Here is a 19,906-nt window from a genome sequence, read left to right as displayed (position 1 = left end):
TTTAAACCTGTTTTGAGGCTGTACAGTGTTTGTTTAACTGACTGTAGCTCAGGACCTGAAGCAAGGATATGCATATTTGTGATACCATTTGAAAGGAAACACTTTGAAGTTTGTGGAAATTTGAAATTAATGTAGGGGAATATAACACATTACATCTGGAAAAGGTAATACAAAGAAACAAGCATGCGTTTAAATGATACCATGATTTTTGAAATGCAAGAGAAGGGCCATAATATATTATTCCAGCCCAGGTACAATTTAGATTTTGGCCACTAGTTGACAGCAGTATATGCAAAGTTTTAGACTGATCCAATGAACCATTGTATTTCTGTTCAAGATTTTGTATCAAGACTGCCCAAATGTGCCTAATTGGTTTAATAATAAATGAAATCAAATCAAACTTTATTTGTCACATGCGCCGAATACAACAAGTGTAGACTTTACCGTGAAAAATGTGATTACTATTATTTGACCATAGTGGTCATTTATGAACATTTGAACATCTTGGCCATGTTCTGTTATAATCTCCACCCGGCACAGCCAGAGAGGACTGGCCGCCCCTAATAGCCTGGTTCCTCTCTAGGTTTCTTCCTAGGTTTTGGCCTTTCTAGGGAGTTTTTCCTAGCCACCGTGCTTCTACACCTGCATTGCTTGCAGTTTGGGGTTTTAGGCTGGGTTTCAGTACAGCACTTTGATATATCAGCTGATGTAAGAAGGGCTATATAAATACATTTGATTTGAAATGCTTACTTACAAGCCCTTAAAACCTCTTACCGGAAACGGGATCCGTGCGCTATCAAAATCGACAACATTCGGTGAAGCTGGAGCGAGCCAAATTCAAATGACAAAATCCTAATAATAAACATTCATGAACATACAAGTGTCCTACATCATTTAAAAACGTAACTTCTTGTTAATCCAGCCGCTTTGTCAGATTTCAAAAAGGCTTTACGGCGAAAGCATACCATGCGATTATCTGAGGACAGCGCCCCACACACAAAAGCTTAAAAAAACATTTTCCAAACCAGCAGAGGCGTCATAAAAATCAGAAATAGAGATAAAATAAATCACTTACCTTTGAAGATCTTCCTCTGTGTGATAAAGTGCGTCTCGGTGAGAGGTGTAGGAGTCAGGCGCAGGAGAGCAGGGATTTTCTTTGAGAAGCGTGTTTAATGTAGAGATCTGTACACATAGTCCACCAATACAAAATTGGCCCAGATGAATGTCCAAACAACGCGCTCGAAGGAAAACAAACTTGTGTCAGTACACGGAGGAACAACCACAGTTCCGACACTACATACACATACGTCAATGCGAAAATAATAAACCGCATAGAATACTGAACGCTAATACTCACAAGCTTAATCCTGCACGAATTACGGCAGGTAACAGGTGCCCTATATACCCACAGAAATCAAAGCAATTGAAACCAGGTGTGAAAAGGAACACAGACAAAACAACCAGAAAAAGAAAAAGGGATCGGTAGCGGCTAGTAAACCGGCGACACCGAGCGCCGAGCGCCGCCCGAACAGGGAGAGGAGTTACCTTCGGTAGAAGTCGTGACACTCTGTTTGCAATCCCAAGCGTCCCAGCTATACAAAAAAAGTCAGTTTAGTTGGCGCGTTTGATTCAGTAATCCACCCGTTCCACTAGTTCAACATGCAAAGAAAGGAATTCCAGAAGTTACCAATAAACTTTGTCCAAACAAGTCAAAAACCGTTTCTAACCAATCTTCAGGTACCCTAATATTTAAATAAATTATCAAATTTAAGACGGAGAATAGTGTGTTCAATACCAGAGATAAATAATGAAGTGCGTACCCTCATCCACACACACCACAAGACTACAGTCCAAATGAGAGCCACCTTGAAAAACATTTTTCAAAAAACAAGCCTGACACCCTTTCTAAAGACTGTTGACATCTAGTGGAAGCAGGATGGACTTTCCTCGCGTTTTCGCCTGCAATATCAGTTCTGTTATACTCACAAACATTATGTTAACAGTTTTAGAAACTTCAGAGTGTTTTCTATCCAATGCTACCAATATGCATATCCTAGCTTCTGGGCCTGAGTAACAGGCAGTTTACTTTGGGCACGTCATTTATCCGAACTTCCGAACACTGCCCCCTAGCCGTAAGGCCCTTAACCAACAGTGCAGTTCAAAAATAAGAAAATATTTACCAAGTAGACTAAAATAAAAAGTAATAATAAAAAGTAACACAATAAGAATAACATAACAAGGCTATATACAGGGGGCACCGGTACTGAGTCACTGTGTGGGGTACAAGCTAGTTGAGGTATTCTGTACGTGTAGGTGGGAGTGAAGTGACTCTGCATAGGTAACAAACAAACAGCGAGTAGCAGTAGTGTACTAAAGGGAGGGGGTGGGGGGTCAATGTAAATTGTCCTTTGACTATTTTATGAATTGTTCAGCAGTCTTATGGTTTGGGGGTAGAAGCTGTTCAGTAGCCTTTTGGTCCTAGACTTGGCGCTCCGGTACCGCTTGCCATGCGGTAGCAGAGAAAACAGTCTTGGGTGACTGGAGTCTCTGACTATTTTACGGGCTTTCCTCTGACACCACCTATTATATAGGTCCTGGATGGCAGGAAGCTTGGCCCCAGTAATGTACTGGGCCATTCGCACTACCCTCTGTAGCACCTTATGGTCAGATGCCGAGCAATTGCCATACCAGGCGGTGATGCAACTAGTCAGGATGCTCTCGACGGTGCAGCTGTAGAACATTTTGAGGATCTGGGGACCCATGCCAAATCTTTTCAATCTCCTGAAGGGGAAAAGGTTATGTCGTGCCCTCTTCACAACTGTCTTTGAGAAAGGGCAGCGTGGAGTGTGATTGAGATTGCGTCACCTGTGGATCTGTTGGGGCGGTATGCGAATTGGAGAGGGTCTAGAGTGTCCAGGGGGATGCTGTTGATGTGAGCCATGACCAGCCTTTCAAAGCACTTCATGGCTACCGACGTGAGTGCCACAGGGCGGCAGGTTACCTTCGCTTCCTTGGGCACAGGGACTATGGTGGTCTGCTTGAAACATGTAGGTATTACAGACTCGGTCAGGGAGAGGTTGAAAAAGACAGTGAAGACACTTGACAGTTGGTCCGTGCATGCTTTGAGTACACATCCTGGTAATCCGTCTGGCCCAGCGGCTTTGTGAATGTTGACCTGTTTAAAGATTTTGTTCACATCGGCTACCGAGAGCGTTATCACACAGTCATCCAGAACAGCTGGTGCTCTCGTGCATGCTTCAGTGTTGCTTGCCTCGAAGGGAGCATAAAAGGCATTTAGCTCATCTGGTAGGCTTGCGTCACTGGGCAGTTCGCGTCTGGGTTTCCCTTTGTAGTCCAAAATAGTTTTCAAGCCCTGCATCATCGATGCACTTATTGATGAAGCCGATGACTGAGGTGATATATTCCTCAATGTCATTGGATGAATTCCAGAACATATTCTAGTCTGTGCTGTTCAAGTTCATAACTGTGCACTATCCTCAAACAATAGTATGGTATTCTTTCACTGTAATAGCTACTGTAAATTGGACAGTTAGATTAACAAGAATTTAAGCTTTCTGCCATATCAGATATGTCAGATATGTCCTGGGAAATGTTCTTGTTACTTACAACCTCATGCTAATAACAATAACCTACGTTAGCTCAACCGTCCCACGGGGGACCCACCGATCCTGTAGAGGATTAACAAAGTTTATTAGGCATTTTTTAAGCTATATTCTTCTAGTCCAAATAAGTCAAAATATGGTTACAGAAACTGCATATTGGGCCTAGAAAGTTTTTCAGATTGGTGTTCTTCCCCACCAATGTGGAAAGGCACCAATGTGGAAAGTCTTCACATCATCATGTATGCTGCTTCAATATTTTTTTTTAATTTTCCTGTTTGAAGAATACCTCTCAAAATATAGATATTTTAGCAGTCAAGTGTGCCGTCTGTTAGGTGATCCCAAGCTCCAGTGTCATAAGCCGCATACTAAATGTAACCACGCTAGCTCAGACACCCAATACATTATGGATGTCTTTCCAAGTAAATTTTGTGAATAAGTCAGAAAAGTGATGAAATTCATACCGCAAACATGAATGAACCTATATTCCATGAGCCGCAGCCTTTGCGTAGCATTAAAGCAGCTCATCTTGTCACATTAAGACTGGACTGATTTTGCTTCACCATTCATAAATCATCCACTACAACTCCCTGTAGTATCGACACAGACATTACCTCTTCCCAACCCAAACCACTTTTCTAGGTCAGTCTGGACACCATCTGTGGCTTACTCGTCTGGTTAGTTTACGCTATTGGCAGAACCAGCAAACCGACATGGTTAGTCAGCGATGCAAGCAGGTAGCAGTCAGCAGAAAGGAAGGAGGAGGAGGTCTGTTCGTTTATCATCAGGTTTAGATTAGTCTGAGTTGGCATTCCACATTGACCGGCCTGTGAACAACACCACTGCTGCTCATTATGGAACAGGTTGGCTTTCATCTCAGAATGTTGCAGGTGTGGAGGACTTACAGTCCCACAATGCCCCTTCATCACTGCCCAAACCTGTAAGTGTCTGCAATTACTCTGAAGCACTAAGGGCTCTGAATCTCACTTTATCGACCCACCTGCCTCCACTGAGCAGAGATGAGAGAGACAGAGAGACACAGAGCGAGAGACCGACAGACAGAAGAGAGAGAGAGAGCGAGAGAGAGAGAGAGAGAGGTGAGGAAGGGACAGAGTTATGTTGGATGTGTTGGATGTTTTAAATCTGACAGAGGTGGAGAAGTGGGTTGGTAATCAGACTTGCAACTAGCAGTAGGAGGAGAGGAATCGTCTGAGCCTCAAAGTGGGCTGGAGGATTAAAATGCATTGTCAATCTCCGGGGGAGGTCTTTCATCACAATCATGGACTATCACTATCAATAATTGGCTGAATCTTTCAGACTTTGTTCTGACAGAATCTGACATTATTTAAGGGCTTCATGTATAAGCCAGAGTCTCCCTGACTGATGACATTGGGACTACCCTGTATATGTGTGTGGTGTGGTAGAGAATTTGAACGTATTGCTTATCATATGTTGCACTGTCATTGTGCACGATGCCGGACCTCTATAAAATAACTCATCAGCTGGCCCTTTCTGTGTGCGTGCGTTTGTTTGTGCGTGCGCGTGTGCATGTGTGCGTGAGTGTTCCTAGGTGGCGGCATGTGCCCCAACAGCAGTTCTCTGCAGGAGGTGCGTAACTGCAACGAGCATGCATGTACAGTGTATCACTGGCAGACTGGACCCTGGGGCCCTTGTACTGAAGATCCCTCAGCCTCAGCCCTCAACACCACCACTGGCCCCAGGTCTGCTGCTGGCCCAAACACCAACGGGCAGGGCCCCTGCTCCCAGGGCATGCAGACACGCAAGGTCATCTGTGTCCGGGTCAACGTGGGACAGGTGCCGCCCAAGAAGTAAGAACATTTAGGCCCTAGGTGTGTATGCGTGCGTGAGTGTGTGTGTCTGTGTGAGAGAGAGAGAGCTAGAAAGTTATTTAGAAAGGTATGACAAGCAGTCATACAGTATGAAGAGTCGCTTTCAAGCCCTATCTCTACTCCACAGGCAAACCCAGATAAATAAATATATATGCCGTCCCAAACAGGCTAATTAACCCTGTTCATTTAGGCCTGTGTAATTTCCCACTGATGATAATGACAGTAATTAAGTGGCTTGGATACTTTAAGGCAATTAAATCACCACAAGATGAGAGCTGCAGGATGTCGATGGTTTGCAATGCAGAACATAACACCGCAGCCTCAAAATGCATCGATAAGTTTCCTTTACAGTTTGCCTAAAGTTCTGCTCTTGCATGGGTGCTGATTTGCTTTGCTAGGCTTAACTAGTCGGGATGTTATGTTTATTTAACTAATTAACCTGCTGTATGTAAGATCCAGAAATCTTAACCTTGAGTCTACAGTTTACGGATCTTGTTGCTATCCATGGTCCTGAAGTAAAACCTCCCAGTGGTATCTGTCCAAGGTGCTGGGCCATCATAGGCTTTGCTATAGAGTCCATATCCTTTTAAGGCCACTGTATTTTGCCTTTGTTATGAAATAACTTTCCTGCATGTTTTGCATTCTTTCAAGCCGCTGTTGCTCTTAAAGAGGCTTTGCCCTGTCATGGCGGATTAGGTTAAGACCGCTGAAGCTGGCAAAGCTCCAAAAGTGCTTTCTCTCAGTGCTTTGTCTATAAGCCCTTTGTTGTGAAGGGATAGTTCATTCTAAAATCAATATTTGTCAGTCATTGTAAGACTTCAAAAGTGGTCTAATGTCAGGGTGAGTCCATGTCCAATTGGCGCCAATCTTTTCCATTCCTTGGAGAGATGGTGTCGACTCATCTCCAAACGAAACCACTAAGGCCAGTAGCTATCTAGCTTAAGTGTAGAGGTGGTTTCACCCTACCTGCACTCGGTGCGCTGCATTGTGACTTGACATGGTCTCTAGTTGTTCTTTTTCCACCTGTGTCTTCTCTTCCCACCATCCTTCTTGGCAGGTAGGTTTGATTAGCCCTCCCCCAGGAACCTGGCAGAGCAAACAAACACATGCCTGCCTCGCTGGTGTGTATGCAGATGTGCCCCAACTCACTCACAGAGGGCGCAGAGCTGTCTTCACACACCTCGAGGCAGTGAACCTCACACAGTGTCACCACACACACTGGCAAAGCCCAATAGAGAAGAGAGTCTCTCAGAGACAAATATGTCACTCCCTCAGGCATACGCTTCTATCAATCTATATACAGAGTACTGCAGGGGGATTTGGAACTAAAACATCTTGGTTTATTGATTGTGACAATTTGCATGGGGATTGATGTCCGATGTGTTTGTATTATCGCACTGACTCTTACTTGGACAGTCGGAAAAGGAGTTGGGATGAATAATTGTGATAGTGTTTAACAGTCATAGTCAATCACGTGGATGTGTCCTAATGACAACTGTGTTTAGTCACTGTGGATGACAGATGGTTGAAAGCTGTCGAGATAGTGGCCAAAGAAACGTACGCAAAGCCGGAGCTGTTTTCCCCCCGAATATTAAACAAATGATGTGTTATTTGCTGTTGTACTTTTTAATAATGCATTTAATTAGTGCTTATCGTTCTGTGCCAGGCTTTGTGTGCTTTTGTGGTCTCTTAAAACGATGTGGGTTGCAATGTTTCCTCACTCTCTGTTCAACCACACAGTATGCTCATTTTGAAGAATCTCTCTTGCCGAACAGATTATTGAAGCGATAATAGAAAATAGCAGAACAAAAAAACATTACCCTAGCAAACTCTTCTTAATGATGTGCTGTGGGACAGACTCAGAGTAAACGTTGTGTTTCTTGCCTCACTACAAATCATTACATTTAAAGATCGTTAAGATCTAACACTAGCAGGGAAAACAAGTCGGCCAAAACCAGAGGATGATTTAATTGGATAATCTAATGACCAGTCAAAACGTCTGCATACTTCAATAGCCGCGAAGACTGAGTTTTCTGCGGCGTCGGTATTGTGTTCTGACAATGAACGTGGCCTGTTTTTTTCATGAGAATGTTATTTTTATCATGCAAAATCCGCGTAGTACCTATCAATTACATTTGGCCTAAAATACAATTAAAGTAACAGGGAACAGTAGGAATGTTTCTGTCTGCTGGAGCATTCGTTTCAGCATTAGTTTCAGCATTAGTTTCAGCATTAGTTATGTGAGACAGTTAAGTGCTCGGGACAACAACTCAATCTGGGTCCTGTTGTTGTGTCTCATATTTAACTATGTTTTGTCTGGAACGTTGTTAAAACTGAAAGGGAACAGTAGGGATGTTTCTGTCTGCCGGAGGGAATTCGGCATTAGTTCTGGGAGGTGAAGTGAGGTAGTTAAAGGCTCAGCTCAAAAGCTCAGTCTGGATCATGTTGATGCGTCTCATCTTCTATTGTTTTGCCTAGAAGATTGCTACCTGTAGGCTTCTCTTTTGAAGTCTTCTGAAGTAGCTGGTCCTTAAACAGGCTCCCATTACCTTTGCGCCTGTTGTTGATGCAGTTAATCCGTGTAAACTCTTTAAACCTAAAGAGGAAATAAGAAACTGATTTGATCCAAGCCTGACCCATATTTATCATCATCATCATCAACAGCTCTCTATTCTCCATCCCCGAGCACTGCTTTGGAGTGTAGAAACAGTGTACGGACGTGCCAGAGGATTTGTCTCACTAAAGAGGGATTTATCTCTCTCTCTCTATTGGTATTAAACGTAAATCTCTCTTCGCATAGCTGCCTGCTGCGTTATTACATTGTGCGTGTGTCAGGGATCCTATTTCTCCCCTGACGACACAGTGTCAACGAGTGGAGCAACCCCAGAAGAAGACAGTGCTCTTGCTCCCAGTGTGTAAACCTGAGCCAGATGATCAGCGCTAGCTAGGCTACCTATGCTATCTCAGCAATAGGATGAGGAAATAGAGCCGCAACATCACTTAAAAAAGCCCCAGGAGAGCCCATGTTCCGAAAAATCAGATGACTTGATGTCTTTTAGACGGACAATTTTCCCCCGTTTATCTTCATCCAGTGGCCTTTCACTGGGGATCAGAGGTACTTATAACTATAGGCTGGAGATTACATATAACCCTTTGTCCGTTAAATATGAAGACCGGCTCCAACCACAATCCCAGCGATCTAACGGATTATCGTCCAGTAATAGAATCAATTTAAAACGGGAACGATTCCCATCGAGGGTCTTATCTATAGTGAACTGAATCTAGCCTGGAGGAATTAAATGCAGATTCTCCATTTAAGAGGAATGAATATTAACAAAGGCGCTGCTGAGCTGCTAAAGCCGTATACTGTAGGTCATGTTTAAATTGCCTTTTTTACTTTTACCCCTTTTTCTCACCAATTTCATGGTATCTAATTGGTAGTTACAGTCTTGTCCCATCGCTGCAACTCCTGTACAGACTCGGGAGAGGCGAAGGTCGAGAGCCATGCGTCCTCCGAAACACAACCCAGCCATGTCACATTGCTTCTTAACCCAACGCTCGCTTATCCCAGAAGCCAGCTACACCAATGTGTCAGAGGAAACACCGTACACCTGGCGTCCTTGTCAGCGTGGATTGCGCTCGGCCTGCCACAGGAGTCGCTAGAGCACGATGGGACAAGAATATCCATGCCGGACAAACCCTCGCCTAACTCGGACGACACTGGGCTAATTGTGCGCGCTCCATGAGTCTCCCGGTCACGTCCGACTGCGACAGAGCCTGGAATCAAACCAGGATCTCTAGAAGCAAAGCTAGCACTGCGATGCAATTCCTTAGACCACTGCACCACTCGGGAGGCCCCCTCTTTTCTTATCTGTCAGTGGTACCATAGATTGACATGGACATAATAGATAAAGGACTTCTTATCAGACAGTTGCTTCTTGTTGTCCTAGTTTGTGCTTCAGAAAACACTGGATTTCTCTCAGTAAAAGCCAAGTGGTTTTACATAGAAAATTGACAGAGTACAAAGCCAAGCAGGTTACAGTACTTCCTGAGAGGAGTATCTTCTAAGCCACAAATCTATCATTGTTCCTCGATAGCTCCGTGGCTCTTGGCCAATCCGATGAGTCATTTGAATTCCTGCAGCCAAAGTGAGAAGCCTGTGTCTGTGTGTTACCAGCTATTATGTGTTTGCATGTGTTACCAGTAGTGTGTGTGTATGCTTATCATGTAGATGTCCTGAGAGTCCTCGTCCAGGTACAGTGCGGCCCTGTCGAATGCCCTGTAAGAAGGACTGCATCGTAACCCCCTTCAGCGACTGGTCCCAGTGCTCTCCCACCTGTGATGCAGGTATGAAAGAAGAATTCAAGCTACTGTGCAAATACAGATGTAGGATCTTAATTTGATCACCCTGTTGCAGGACAACTTACCTGCTATGCAGTGTATTTGAGTCTTAAAAAGGCTTCTATAGTTTGAAATGTCCACTTAGAAATTTCTGACTTTTTTCCTTAAATATATCAACCCCTACAAAAAAAAATATATTATTTATAATCCACATAATAATAATTCACATTTCCTGTTGTTGCAGGATTATTTTCCTGCTGTAGCATACTGGCTCAAATTAATATCATACATCTGTACTTGTTCATTGTAAGTCTCTTGGGAGCTAGGTACTATGGAGCAAAAATGCTCTCCTAAATGGAATTACTTGCTTATCCAACCGCTCAGAGGAATATTATGCATGTCAGCTTTTATCATGAAGCATAGAAATCATTGATATTATAAACCAATGGAAAACTGGGACGAATAAGGAAACTGGCACCAATTGGGTGATGCATGCAATGTAAACGACTCATTACAGTTTCCTTAAGTTGTATTACTCTCGTTTCTTTACGGATATTTCATTTGACAGATTGACATGTAGGATGACCCTAAGATGACCTAATTTAGTGCAAACCAGTAAACATACTAGCCTGTGGCTACAAGTGACAAGACGCCATGTTGTTGTTGCTATTGTTGTTTTCATGCTGTGATAAAAAACACCTTCAGACCACGTCACCTTTGTCAGACAGCCATGGCCACAGCTGGAGAACATTGTTGAATACATTACATTGATTTATGGGATGAAATCATCATCGTTCAGATTTTGATGACTTCTATATTTGGCATGACTGCATGAATCTTTGGCCCTCGCCACACACAATCTCAGTCGTATATTTTGAGAGTAGTGCTGATGTTCTCTTGCTGTATAGGATGACCTGCCTCCTACCCTCACTGGTTGAAACTGAAGGTCAAGGATACACAGAGCCTGTAATACACTCATATAAAATGATTCATCACTCCTGGGCCAGTCCTGGACCATAAAACAACATCTTAATCAGTATAGATCAGTGGTCCTCAATCCTGGTCCTGGGGACCCACATTTTTGTTTTTGCCCTAGCACTACACACCTGATTCAAGTCATCAAAGCCTGATTATGATTTGAATCAGGTGTGTAGTGATAGGGCACAAACAAAAATGTGCACCCTTTTGGGTCCCCAGGACCAGGATTGAGGACCAGTGGTCTATAGTCAGAGCTCTGGCAGAACGTTATAGTTCTTAATTGTGTTTATTCAACGGGTGTGTCTATTGGGAATACCGCTGATCGTGGAGAAAGCATCCATCTTGTTGATGATTTTACTGCAACTATAAAGCAGTCAACATTCGCCCACTCTACCCTGAATACATCAGTTTGACATGGAATGTCTCGACATCATTTAAAAGGGAACAGCGGCACATTTCAGAGTGGAGAGTGAAGTAGAGCTAGAGCTAGGTCAACTAGCTAGCAACCAGCTCTCACAGTCTCACGTCAAAATTAGACGTTCATCCATGTTTCTCAAACGCCAAAGTTTTCTGCTTGGTTTCCAGAGAAATGCATTGAAAGAGGGATATGAAATAGGCTACCACCAAGGTCTGATGATGCTTCTGACAATATAGTAAAAGGATGTCCTAATGTATTTAGAAATCTGCAGGAGACAGTGTAGTGTTTATGAGGAGTTTATGAGGAGTTTATGAGGAGTTCCCTTGTGCATGTGTTGTTGCATGTGCAGTAAGTCCTGGGTAGATTTTTTCCTCCCAGCTTGGCAGAGATCTTATAAAAGGTAAGAATTGTGAACCCACAACCCAAATGTATCACATAAAATGTATATGCCATATCTCCCAATCAAAGGGGCTTCCCGAATAAAGCTTGTTCGCTGTGACAGAACATAGTTTTTCTTCATAGATCTGCGTTATTCCACAAAGTTCTATCTAGCGCTGCAATGAGGGAGAGGGTCGCTTAACCTTGTGACCTAGCTCTAGCTCTATTCCACTCTCCATGAGTGAGAGAGCTGCACACTGTGACAGACAGTCCAACACTGTGACAGACAGTCCAACACTGTGACAGACAGTCCAACACTGAGCCAGACAGTCCAACACTGTGACAGACAATCCAACACTGAGCCAGACAGGTTTAGGTACTGTGACAAATTTCCGGTGTTTGAAACTTGAATTATAAGATAGAATTAAAGTAATACTCAATGTACTGTTTGCTTTGTCAGCTGGTAACATTCAGAAGAAGAAGCAGTCGAGAAAACGCGTCATCCTCCAGCTGCCAGCCAACGGGGGCCAAGACTGTCCTGAGGTGCTGGAGGAGGAAAAGGACTGTGAGGCTCCTAAAGTCTGCCCTGGTTACAGGTACAGCACAGTACTTTCTGAAGACACTGTACATGGAGATGATTACACCAATGATGATACTATTGCTACTGTCGTTAGCAACTCTTACTCATAAAGTGTATCGTTATTATACACTAATTACCTCTACTGTCTGCTGATAATGTTCATGTTGAATATGATGATTTGAATGATTATGATGACATTGACTTGATGATCATCATCACGTTCAACATCATTATCACAATCAGCATCGTCACAATACTTCCTCTATTGCAGGTGGAAGTCACACAAATGGAGAAGGTGTCAATTGGTACCATGGTACATCAGGGAGGACAGCCCAGGGGCTCAGGAGACATGTGGACCAGGTCTTCAAACAAGAGGTGAAATGACATCCTTTAACCATCTCTCTTTGTTCCTTCACAAATCCCCTTCTATTACTTACTCTTCTATCCAATTTAAACATCCACAACGAAATTGACATTCTTTGTGGCCTCTGAATCTCAGCCAGGAGAAAACAGATGGATTTGGCAAGGTTAGGAGAGGCAAATTGTGCTTCTTAAACCACTTGTCAAATTCTTCTCCTTTAGGCGAAGACGTGAACTGGGGTTGACACTCCCCGCAGCACTGAGGACACCGCTTGTCATCCCTCAGTGAATTTAGGATGTCAATGTCTTCATGACTAGGCATCCACCTTGTTTGTTTGAGACCATTTCTAAGTACCAGGTACCTCGGGCTCTTTTCATGCAGCTTCAATCACAGCTCCACTTGGGAGAGCTGCTACATTCCTCCCCTGGCTAACTACAACCTGTAAATATGTTTCAATTGTAAGGAAACACCATATGATAGCATATTGAAGCGTACGTTTTACTTGCATTCAGGAATGGCTCACCTACTGTAGATAAAAGGAGCTGTACAACAAAGTAGTGTACATGTGTTTTTTCAGGTCACATAATAATTCCATTGTTGTATAGCTTTAAATAGAACTATAATCAGTGGCAATGTTGTAAATTGCCACTTGTGAAGTGCTAATATGCATAAATGGAAAGAGACACGTTACAATTTCCTTTTCTTCATACAAACGATCTGACATCCACAATCCTTCTGTAGCGTTGGGCTGACTCTCATAGCCTGTGATAGTAGACGTTAACATCCCTGGGCTTTAAAGAATCCAGGTCACTGCTTGTCATTCTCTGAGACATGCTGAGACACAGTGTCTCTTTACCCCTGGGGCATCTCACGGCTTCTCACAGCTTCTCACTGTTGTGTACCTGGAGGGACCTGGAACACTCCTGACCGCCAGTCACACTCACTGTCAACACACATGCTACCACAAACAACCCCACACATATCAACAGGCTACAGCAATCCAAACGTATAGAGTCAACAGAGGCCCAAGGGAGTTTGAGCAGAACTCTGCTTGTAAGTTACTTTGGGGTAGAAAAATAATTGGATCTTGAGTGTCTACGGCATAACGAAAAGCACATATTGCAATATCTTCAGTAATGTCCTTTTAATCAAAACTCAACATATTTGTCATATTAACATTGAACCTGTATTGATCGTCATTTATATTTTATTCTGACCCTTCTTTCTACGTTGTTACTGACTGTATTAAAAAAAACAGTCTGCCTGAGGCTGTGTTCAATTGACAACCACCCTGTATTACATAGTACACCTTTTCTGCAACCCACCAAACCAATCAATGTCTCCATTCCTGCTAAATCTCTGTGACCCAGACAAAATGGCCACCAAGGGACATTGTGCCTTTGATTTCCCCCCACAGCCGTGTCCTGTCGACAGCTGGACGGAGCGCAGGCAGACATTGGAGAGTGTCTGAAGTTTGCCAACACCATGCCCCCCATCTCTCAGCGGTGCCAGCTCCCATGCCAGGATGATTGCCAGCTCACCAACTGGTCCAAGTTCTCGTCCTGCACAGCTGACTGTGTGGGGGTCCGAACCAGGAAGAGGTTACTTGTAGGTGAGGAACAGTAACAAAAAGTGTGGACTTTTGGTAGAATGGCACCTTTGCACAGGGGCAGTCCATTAAGGAAGTTCTATAGCTTATAAGCAACACATGACTGATTCAGTTTGCTCTATGACCTTGCGAGAAGGGGAGGTAGCATGTAGCCCGCTAGAGTGCAGCATAGATGCTATTAGCAACTATTAGATAAAGTCTCTTGTTTTGGGGAGCAGCCTAATAATTTTAATGAGGTCTGGTCCAATTAATCTGGATGTGGAATATTTACATGTTACTCAATGAGAACATAATGATGCATATTAATGCCTAGTGACAGGATGGAGTTTAGCTTTTAAATTGCACATGACAAACCTGCAGGCAGACACACACAAACACAAACGTCCTACCTACTAACCCCTATCCTCTCTCCACCCCAGGGAGAAGCAAGAAGAAGGACAAGTGTAAGAACACCCAGATGTACCCTCTGAGCGAGACGCAGTACTGCCCGTGTGACAAGTACAACGCCCAGCCCTTGGGTAACTGGTCCGACTGCATCCTGGCCGGGGGAGACCGTGTGGAGAGTCTCCCGAGCGCGAAGGTCCAGGGGAACATCAAGGAGTGTGGCCAGGGCTACCGCTACCAGGCCATGGTGTGTTACGACCAGGACAACAGACTGGTGGAGACCTCACGATGCAACAGCCATGGTGGGGTGGAGTTGTTGTGTGTGTGTGTGTGTGTGTGTGTGTGTGTGTGTGTGTGTGTACCCCCCAGGGGGAAGTTGACTAGCCGTAATCCCCCCCTGAGCCCCTCACACACTAATATACACACACACACCAATACACACACACACACACACCAATACACACACTAATTAACACACACTAATACAGACACAGAGAGAGTATGCTCCTAATGGCATCATGCATTGCTCCGTTAACTATGACCCCTGATCTCTGATGATGACTGCTGACCTGCCAGCACCAAATCTGCCCCAAATCACAGCTACAGTGCTTGGTTTGATGCCAAGGGCAGGGATGTGGGTCGATGTACAAAACATTGCAATATCTGTATTACAATGTAAGATGTTTTACCACTTTCTAAGTTCTCTGGCTCTCATCAATATTACTATTTTTAAAACAACTGTTTATTTTTAAAACTGGATTTTCTTTTAAACTGAATTTGACATGATTTATTTTCTCGAATATTCTTGTCTGAACTTTTCTTATCTGAATCGCTCTTATCTTCTTGTTCTTAAAACATGAAGCGCAAAGGAACACTCGATGCCCTCTCTAATTTGACACATGCAGACAAATTGCTTTTAGACTTGTTGAATTTTGAAGACATGTACTGATGTAGAAATGAACACATCAGTGTCATGCATTTCTGAACAGAGCCCAAGCTATGACTCAGAGATTCAGTTGCACATTAGTAAGCCTGGGAGTGGGTATGACTGGAGCCCGACACTGGGACGTATTAGGAAATAAAATATGTGTGTGTTTGTGGGACAAGGTATACTGTATATGATTATGGAAGGAATTATTGATAGTGTTCTAGAAGAATGTGTTTTTGTTACTGAGATGATCGTCTCGTTACGGTATGCATCGTAATACATGCAATATCACTTCCCTATCTCTCTCTCCCTCTCATGTTTCTCTCTCTGACTCTCTCTCTCCCTCTCATGTTTCTCTCTCTGACTCTCTCTCTCCCTCTCATGTTTCTTTCTCTGACTCTCTCTCTCCCTCTCATATTTCTCTCTCTGACTCTCTCTCTCCCTCTCTTCTCTCCCTCTCTTTCTCTCTCTGCGTATCTCTCACTCTCTCTCTCCCTCTCATGTTCCTCTCTCTGACTCTCTCTCTCCCTCTCATGTTTCTCTCTCTGACTCTCTCTCTCCCTCTCATGTTTCTCTCTCTGACTCTCTCTCTCCCTCTCTTCTCTCCCTCTCTCTTTCTCTCTCTGCATATCTCTCACTCTCTCTCTCCCTCTCATGTTCCTCTCTCTGACTCTCTCTCTCCCTCTCATGTTTCTCTCTCTGACTCTCTCTCGCCCTCTCTCTTTCTCTCTCTGCGTATCTCTCACTCTCTCTCGCCCTCTCTCTTTCTCTCTCTGCGTATCTCTCACTCTCTCTCGCCCTCTCTCTTTCTCTCTCTCGCCCTCTCTCTTCCTCTCTTCTTGCTCTCTCTCTTCCTCCCATCGTCAGGGTTAATATTAATAGAAGAGGAAACATTGTCCTCTCTACCACTGTGTGTATGGTGACATATTTCCCCAGGCTGTGATAGAGATCATCGAATGTAGTTATTCCCCCCCAGATATCAATAGAGGCGGGGATTAACGCTGAAAGGCTGTGTTGCTCACAGCGACGACATACACAGACATTCCTTTTACTGTTCACCTTTTTGTAAAGTCTTGGACTCAAGCGGTGATGATTTGACATAAGTTCATCTATCGCTGGTTTGTTGGAGTCTATGGAGTTTTCCCCATTTTATGGGGTTAACGTTTCACATGTGTACTGTTCAAGTCTCCATGGTGGGTTAAAAGGTGTTGGTTGGGGTACTGATCAGTGACCATGTGTACAGAATCCATGTTAGGAACCTTGCCATTCCTCCTCCTTGGACCTTCACGCCTCACCTTGACAATGTTCCTAGTATGGATTCTGTACTTTGTAACTCAGCCATTCCCTTTTCTATGATTATAAACTATGGGATGGCTCTGAGAGGCTTGGCCTTGGCTCGACAGGTGGTTAAGAGGGAATTTTTTTACATTTATTTTTTATTTTTTATTTCACCTTTATTTAACCAGGTAGGCAAGTTGAGAACAAGTTCTCATTTACAATTGCTACCTGGCCAAGATAAAGCACATACAACAACACATACAACAACACAGAGTTTCACATGGAGTAAAACAAACATAGTCAATAATACACTAGAAAAATAAGTCTATATACAATGTGAGCAAGTGAGGTGAGATAAGGGAGGTAAAGGCAAAAAAAGGCCATGGTGGCGAAGTAAATACAATATAGCAAGTAAAACACTGGAATGATAGATTTGCAGTGGAGGAAAGTGCAAAGTAGAGATGGGGTGCAAAGGAGAAAAATAAATAAAGAGGTAGTTGTTTGGGCTAAATTATAGATGGGCTATGTACAGGTGCAGTAATCTGTGAGCTGCTCTGACAGCTGGTGCTTAAAGCTAGTGAGGGAGATAAGTGTTTCAGATATTTTTGTAGTTCGTTCCAGTTATTGGCAGCAGAGAACTGGAAGGAGAGGTGGCCAAAGGAAGAATTGGTTTTGGGGGTGACCAGAGAGATATACCTGCTGGAGCGTGTGCTACAGGTGGGTGCTGCTATGGTGACCAGCGAGCTGAGATAAGAGGGGACTTTACCTAGCAGGGTCTTATAGATGACCTGGAGCCAGTGGGTTTGGCGACGAGTATGAAGCGAGGGCCAGCCAACGAGAGCGTACAGGTCGCAGTGATGGGTAGTATATGGGGCTTTGATGACAAAACAGATGGCACTGTGATAGACTGCATCCAATTTATTGAGTAGGGTATTGGAGGCTATTTTGTAAATGACATCTCCGAAGTCGAGGATCGTTAGGATGGTCAGTTTAGAAGGGTATGTTTGGCAGCATGAGGGAAGGATGCTTTGTTGCGAAATAGGAAGCCAATTCTAGACTTAACTTTGGATTGGAGATGTTTGATATGAGTCTGGAAGGAGAGTTTGCAGTCTAACCTGACACCTAGGTATTTGTAGTTGTCCACATATTCTAAGTCAGAACCATCCAGAGTAGTGATGTTGGACGGGCAGGCAGGTGCAGGCAGCGATTGGTTGAAGAGCATGCATTTAGTTTTACTTGTATTTAAGAGCAATTGCTCTGAGGCCACGGAAGGAGAGTTGTATGGCATTGAAGCTCGTCTGGAGGGTTGTTAACACTGTGTCCAAAGAAGGGCCAGAAGTATACAGAATGGTGTCGTCTGCGTAGAGGTGGATCAGAGACTCACCAGCAGCAAGAGCGACATCATTGATGATGAAGAGAGTTGGTCCAAGAATTGAACCCTGTGGCACCCCCATAGAGACTGCCAGAGGCCCGGATAACAGGCCCTCCGATTTGACACACTGAACTCTATCAGAGAAGTAGTTGGTGAACAACTACTGTGGTGATTGACAGAGTCGAAAGCCTTGGCAAGGTCAATGAATACGGCTGCACAGTATTGTTTCTTATCAATGGCGGTTAAGATATCGTTTAGGACCTTGAGCGTGGCTGAGGTGCACCCATGACCAGCTCTGAAACCAGATTGCATAGCGGAGAAGGAATGAGGAATGAGGTCACTGTGGGAATCTGTGCTGTAGGTGAAGGCTTGTAGTAAGGCGGACATGTTGTTAAGGACCAGTAACCTCTAGCAGTATGTGAGGTTGTGGTGGGGATGTGGTTTAGTTGGAGGCGATTGGGAGCCGACATATTAGTAAGGGCTAGTGAACTACTCTGCATGGGCAGGAGAGTGCTGTTGAGGATTAGGGTTAGCAAATGTAGTGAGAGGAGGAGGGGCTGGTATTAAGAGATGATTGGGCCACTTCCAAACTGCTGAAATGACGCAGCAAAACAAATCAGGTGAACGCAATGGGTTGTGCTAAATCTAAGCTGTGTTGTGCAACAGAAATGTTCTGATTAAATAGCAACACATCCTTTCTATGGATCTCTCAAGAAATGTGATACATTATGCAGTGTTTCTCCCACTCCGTATCCTCTCATTCCACCACACCCCTGCAGACACACAGCGGATAACTATACATCAAAATGTGTTTTGGTTTGAAACTGTCTTTACACTGTAGCTGCAGTACTAATCAGACATATATAGACATTTTCTGTATGTTTAACTCTGGTTCTAATTCCTCTGATTGGAATTGGCACTGTAGGAACAGAACTGTAGCAGGGGGTTAATGTAGATCTATAGGGGATGAACACATATGTGAGGGTCCATGAACTACATGGCATAAGGGATGATTTCAGATCGTTGGGCTGGCTTAAAGAGCAATTGAAGGCAATTAACAACTTCTCTGGTAGAAAATGGCCTATGTGGCATCGATATTAGTCAGAAACATTTGTTCTACTGTTACAAAGTGTAAATAGGATCATTTTGTTCATAAAGTCAGTCACGTCCAAACTGAGATTTGAGAGATAATTAGGAAAACAATGGTACGTCACGGAATGAAGGTTAGTGTATAAGTTTTCCTTGGGTTGGGTTTATTTCAATCCTGCCCACAGCTGGCAGCACCCAAGTAATCATTAGTTCAGGAACGCGCAGCTGCACGCGAACAATCATCATGCCCATGGTCAATTCGGTTTGGCATTCATTATCCTTAAGGGATATGGGACAATAATTTAAAATGTCAGTAGCTCCAAATTTATATAACTTAAAAAATCTCTAACCAACTATAAATTATACAAATTCATATAGAAATATTGAAAGCATTTAATGAGACAACTAAAATATACAAATGTTGTCCCATTTACATTGTGAAATGGAATAAATGGAACTGAGTCAAACATGTGGTTTCCATATGTTTGATGTGTTTGATACCGTTCCATTCATCCATTCCAGTCATTACACTGAGTCTGTCCTCCTATAGCTCCTCCCACCAGCCTCCACTGGTGTATGTGATGTCACATGACAGTAAGGCGTGTCACTGTGCCACTAGGGTCACCCCTGTTGGGATCGGAGAGTCTTCTTTCCCTGCCACCCCGTCTTCCTGCCATGTGGTCTGTCCCATCACTCAGGGAGCTCCTATGTTTGAACAGG

At 43.7% G+C, this 19,906-nt stretch overlaps 1 protein-coding gene across 1 annotated transcript in view; it reads left to right on the top strand.

Moving 5' to 3' along the window:
* The window catches only part of LOC139392960 (thrombospondin type-1 domain-containing protein 7A-like), a 95,898-nt gene that overhangs the window by 51,437 nt on the left and 24,555 nt on the right, over nt 1-19,906 (top strand). The window contains exons 9-14 of the mRNA XM_071141273.1: nt 5,191-5,449; nt 9,702-9,817; nt 12,046-12,181; nt 12,437-12,540; nt 13,944-14,138; nt 14,555-14,821. Of these exons, the coding sequence (XP_070997374.1) occupies nt 5,191-5,449; nt 9,702-9,817; nt 12,046-12,181; nt 12,437-12,540; nt 13,944-14,138; nt 14,555-14,821 (1,077 nt within the window). The remainder of the gene's footprint in view (nt 1-5,190; nt 5,450-9,701; nt 9,818-12,045; nt 12,182-12,436; nt 12,541-13,943; nt 14,139-14,554; nt 14,822-19,906) is intronic.

The sequence above is a fragment of the Oncorhynchus clarkii genome, chromosome 3, assembly GCF_045791955.1.
Source record: "Oncorhynchus clarkii lewisi isolate Uvic-CL-2024 chromosome 3, UVic_Ocla_1.0, whole genome shotgun sequence".
Lineage (NCBI taxonomy): Eukaryota > Metazoa > Chordata > Actinopteri > Salmoniformes > Salmonidae > Oncorhynchus > Oncorhynchus clarkii.
This window is presented reverse-complemented; position numbering and strand designations above follow the sequence as displayed.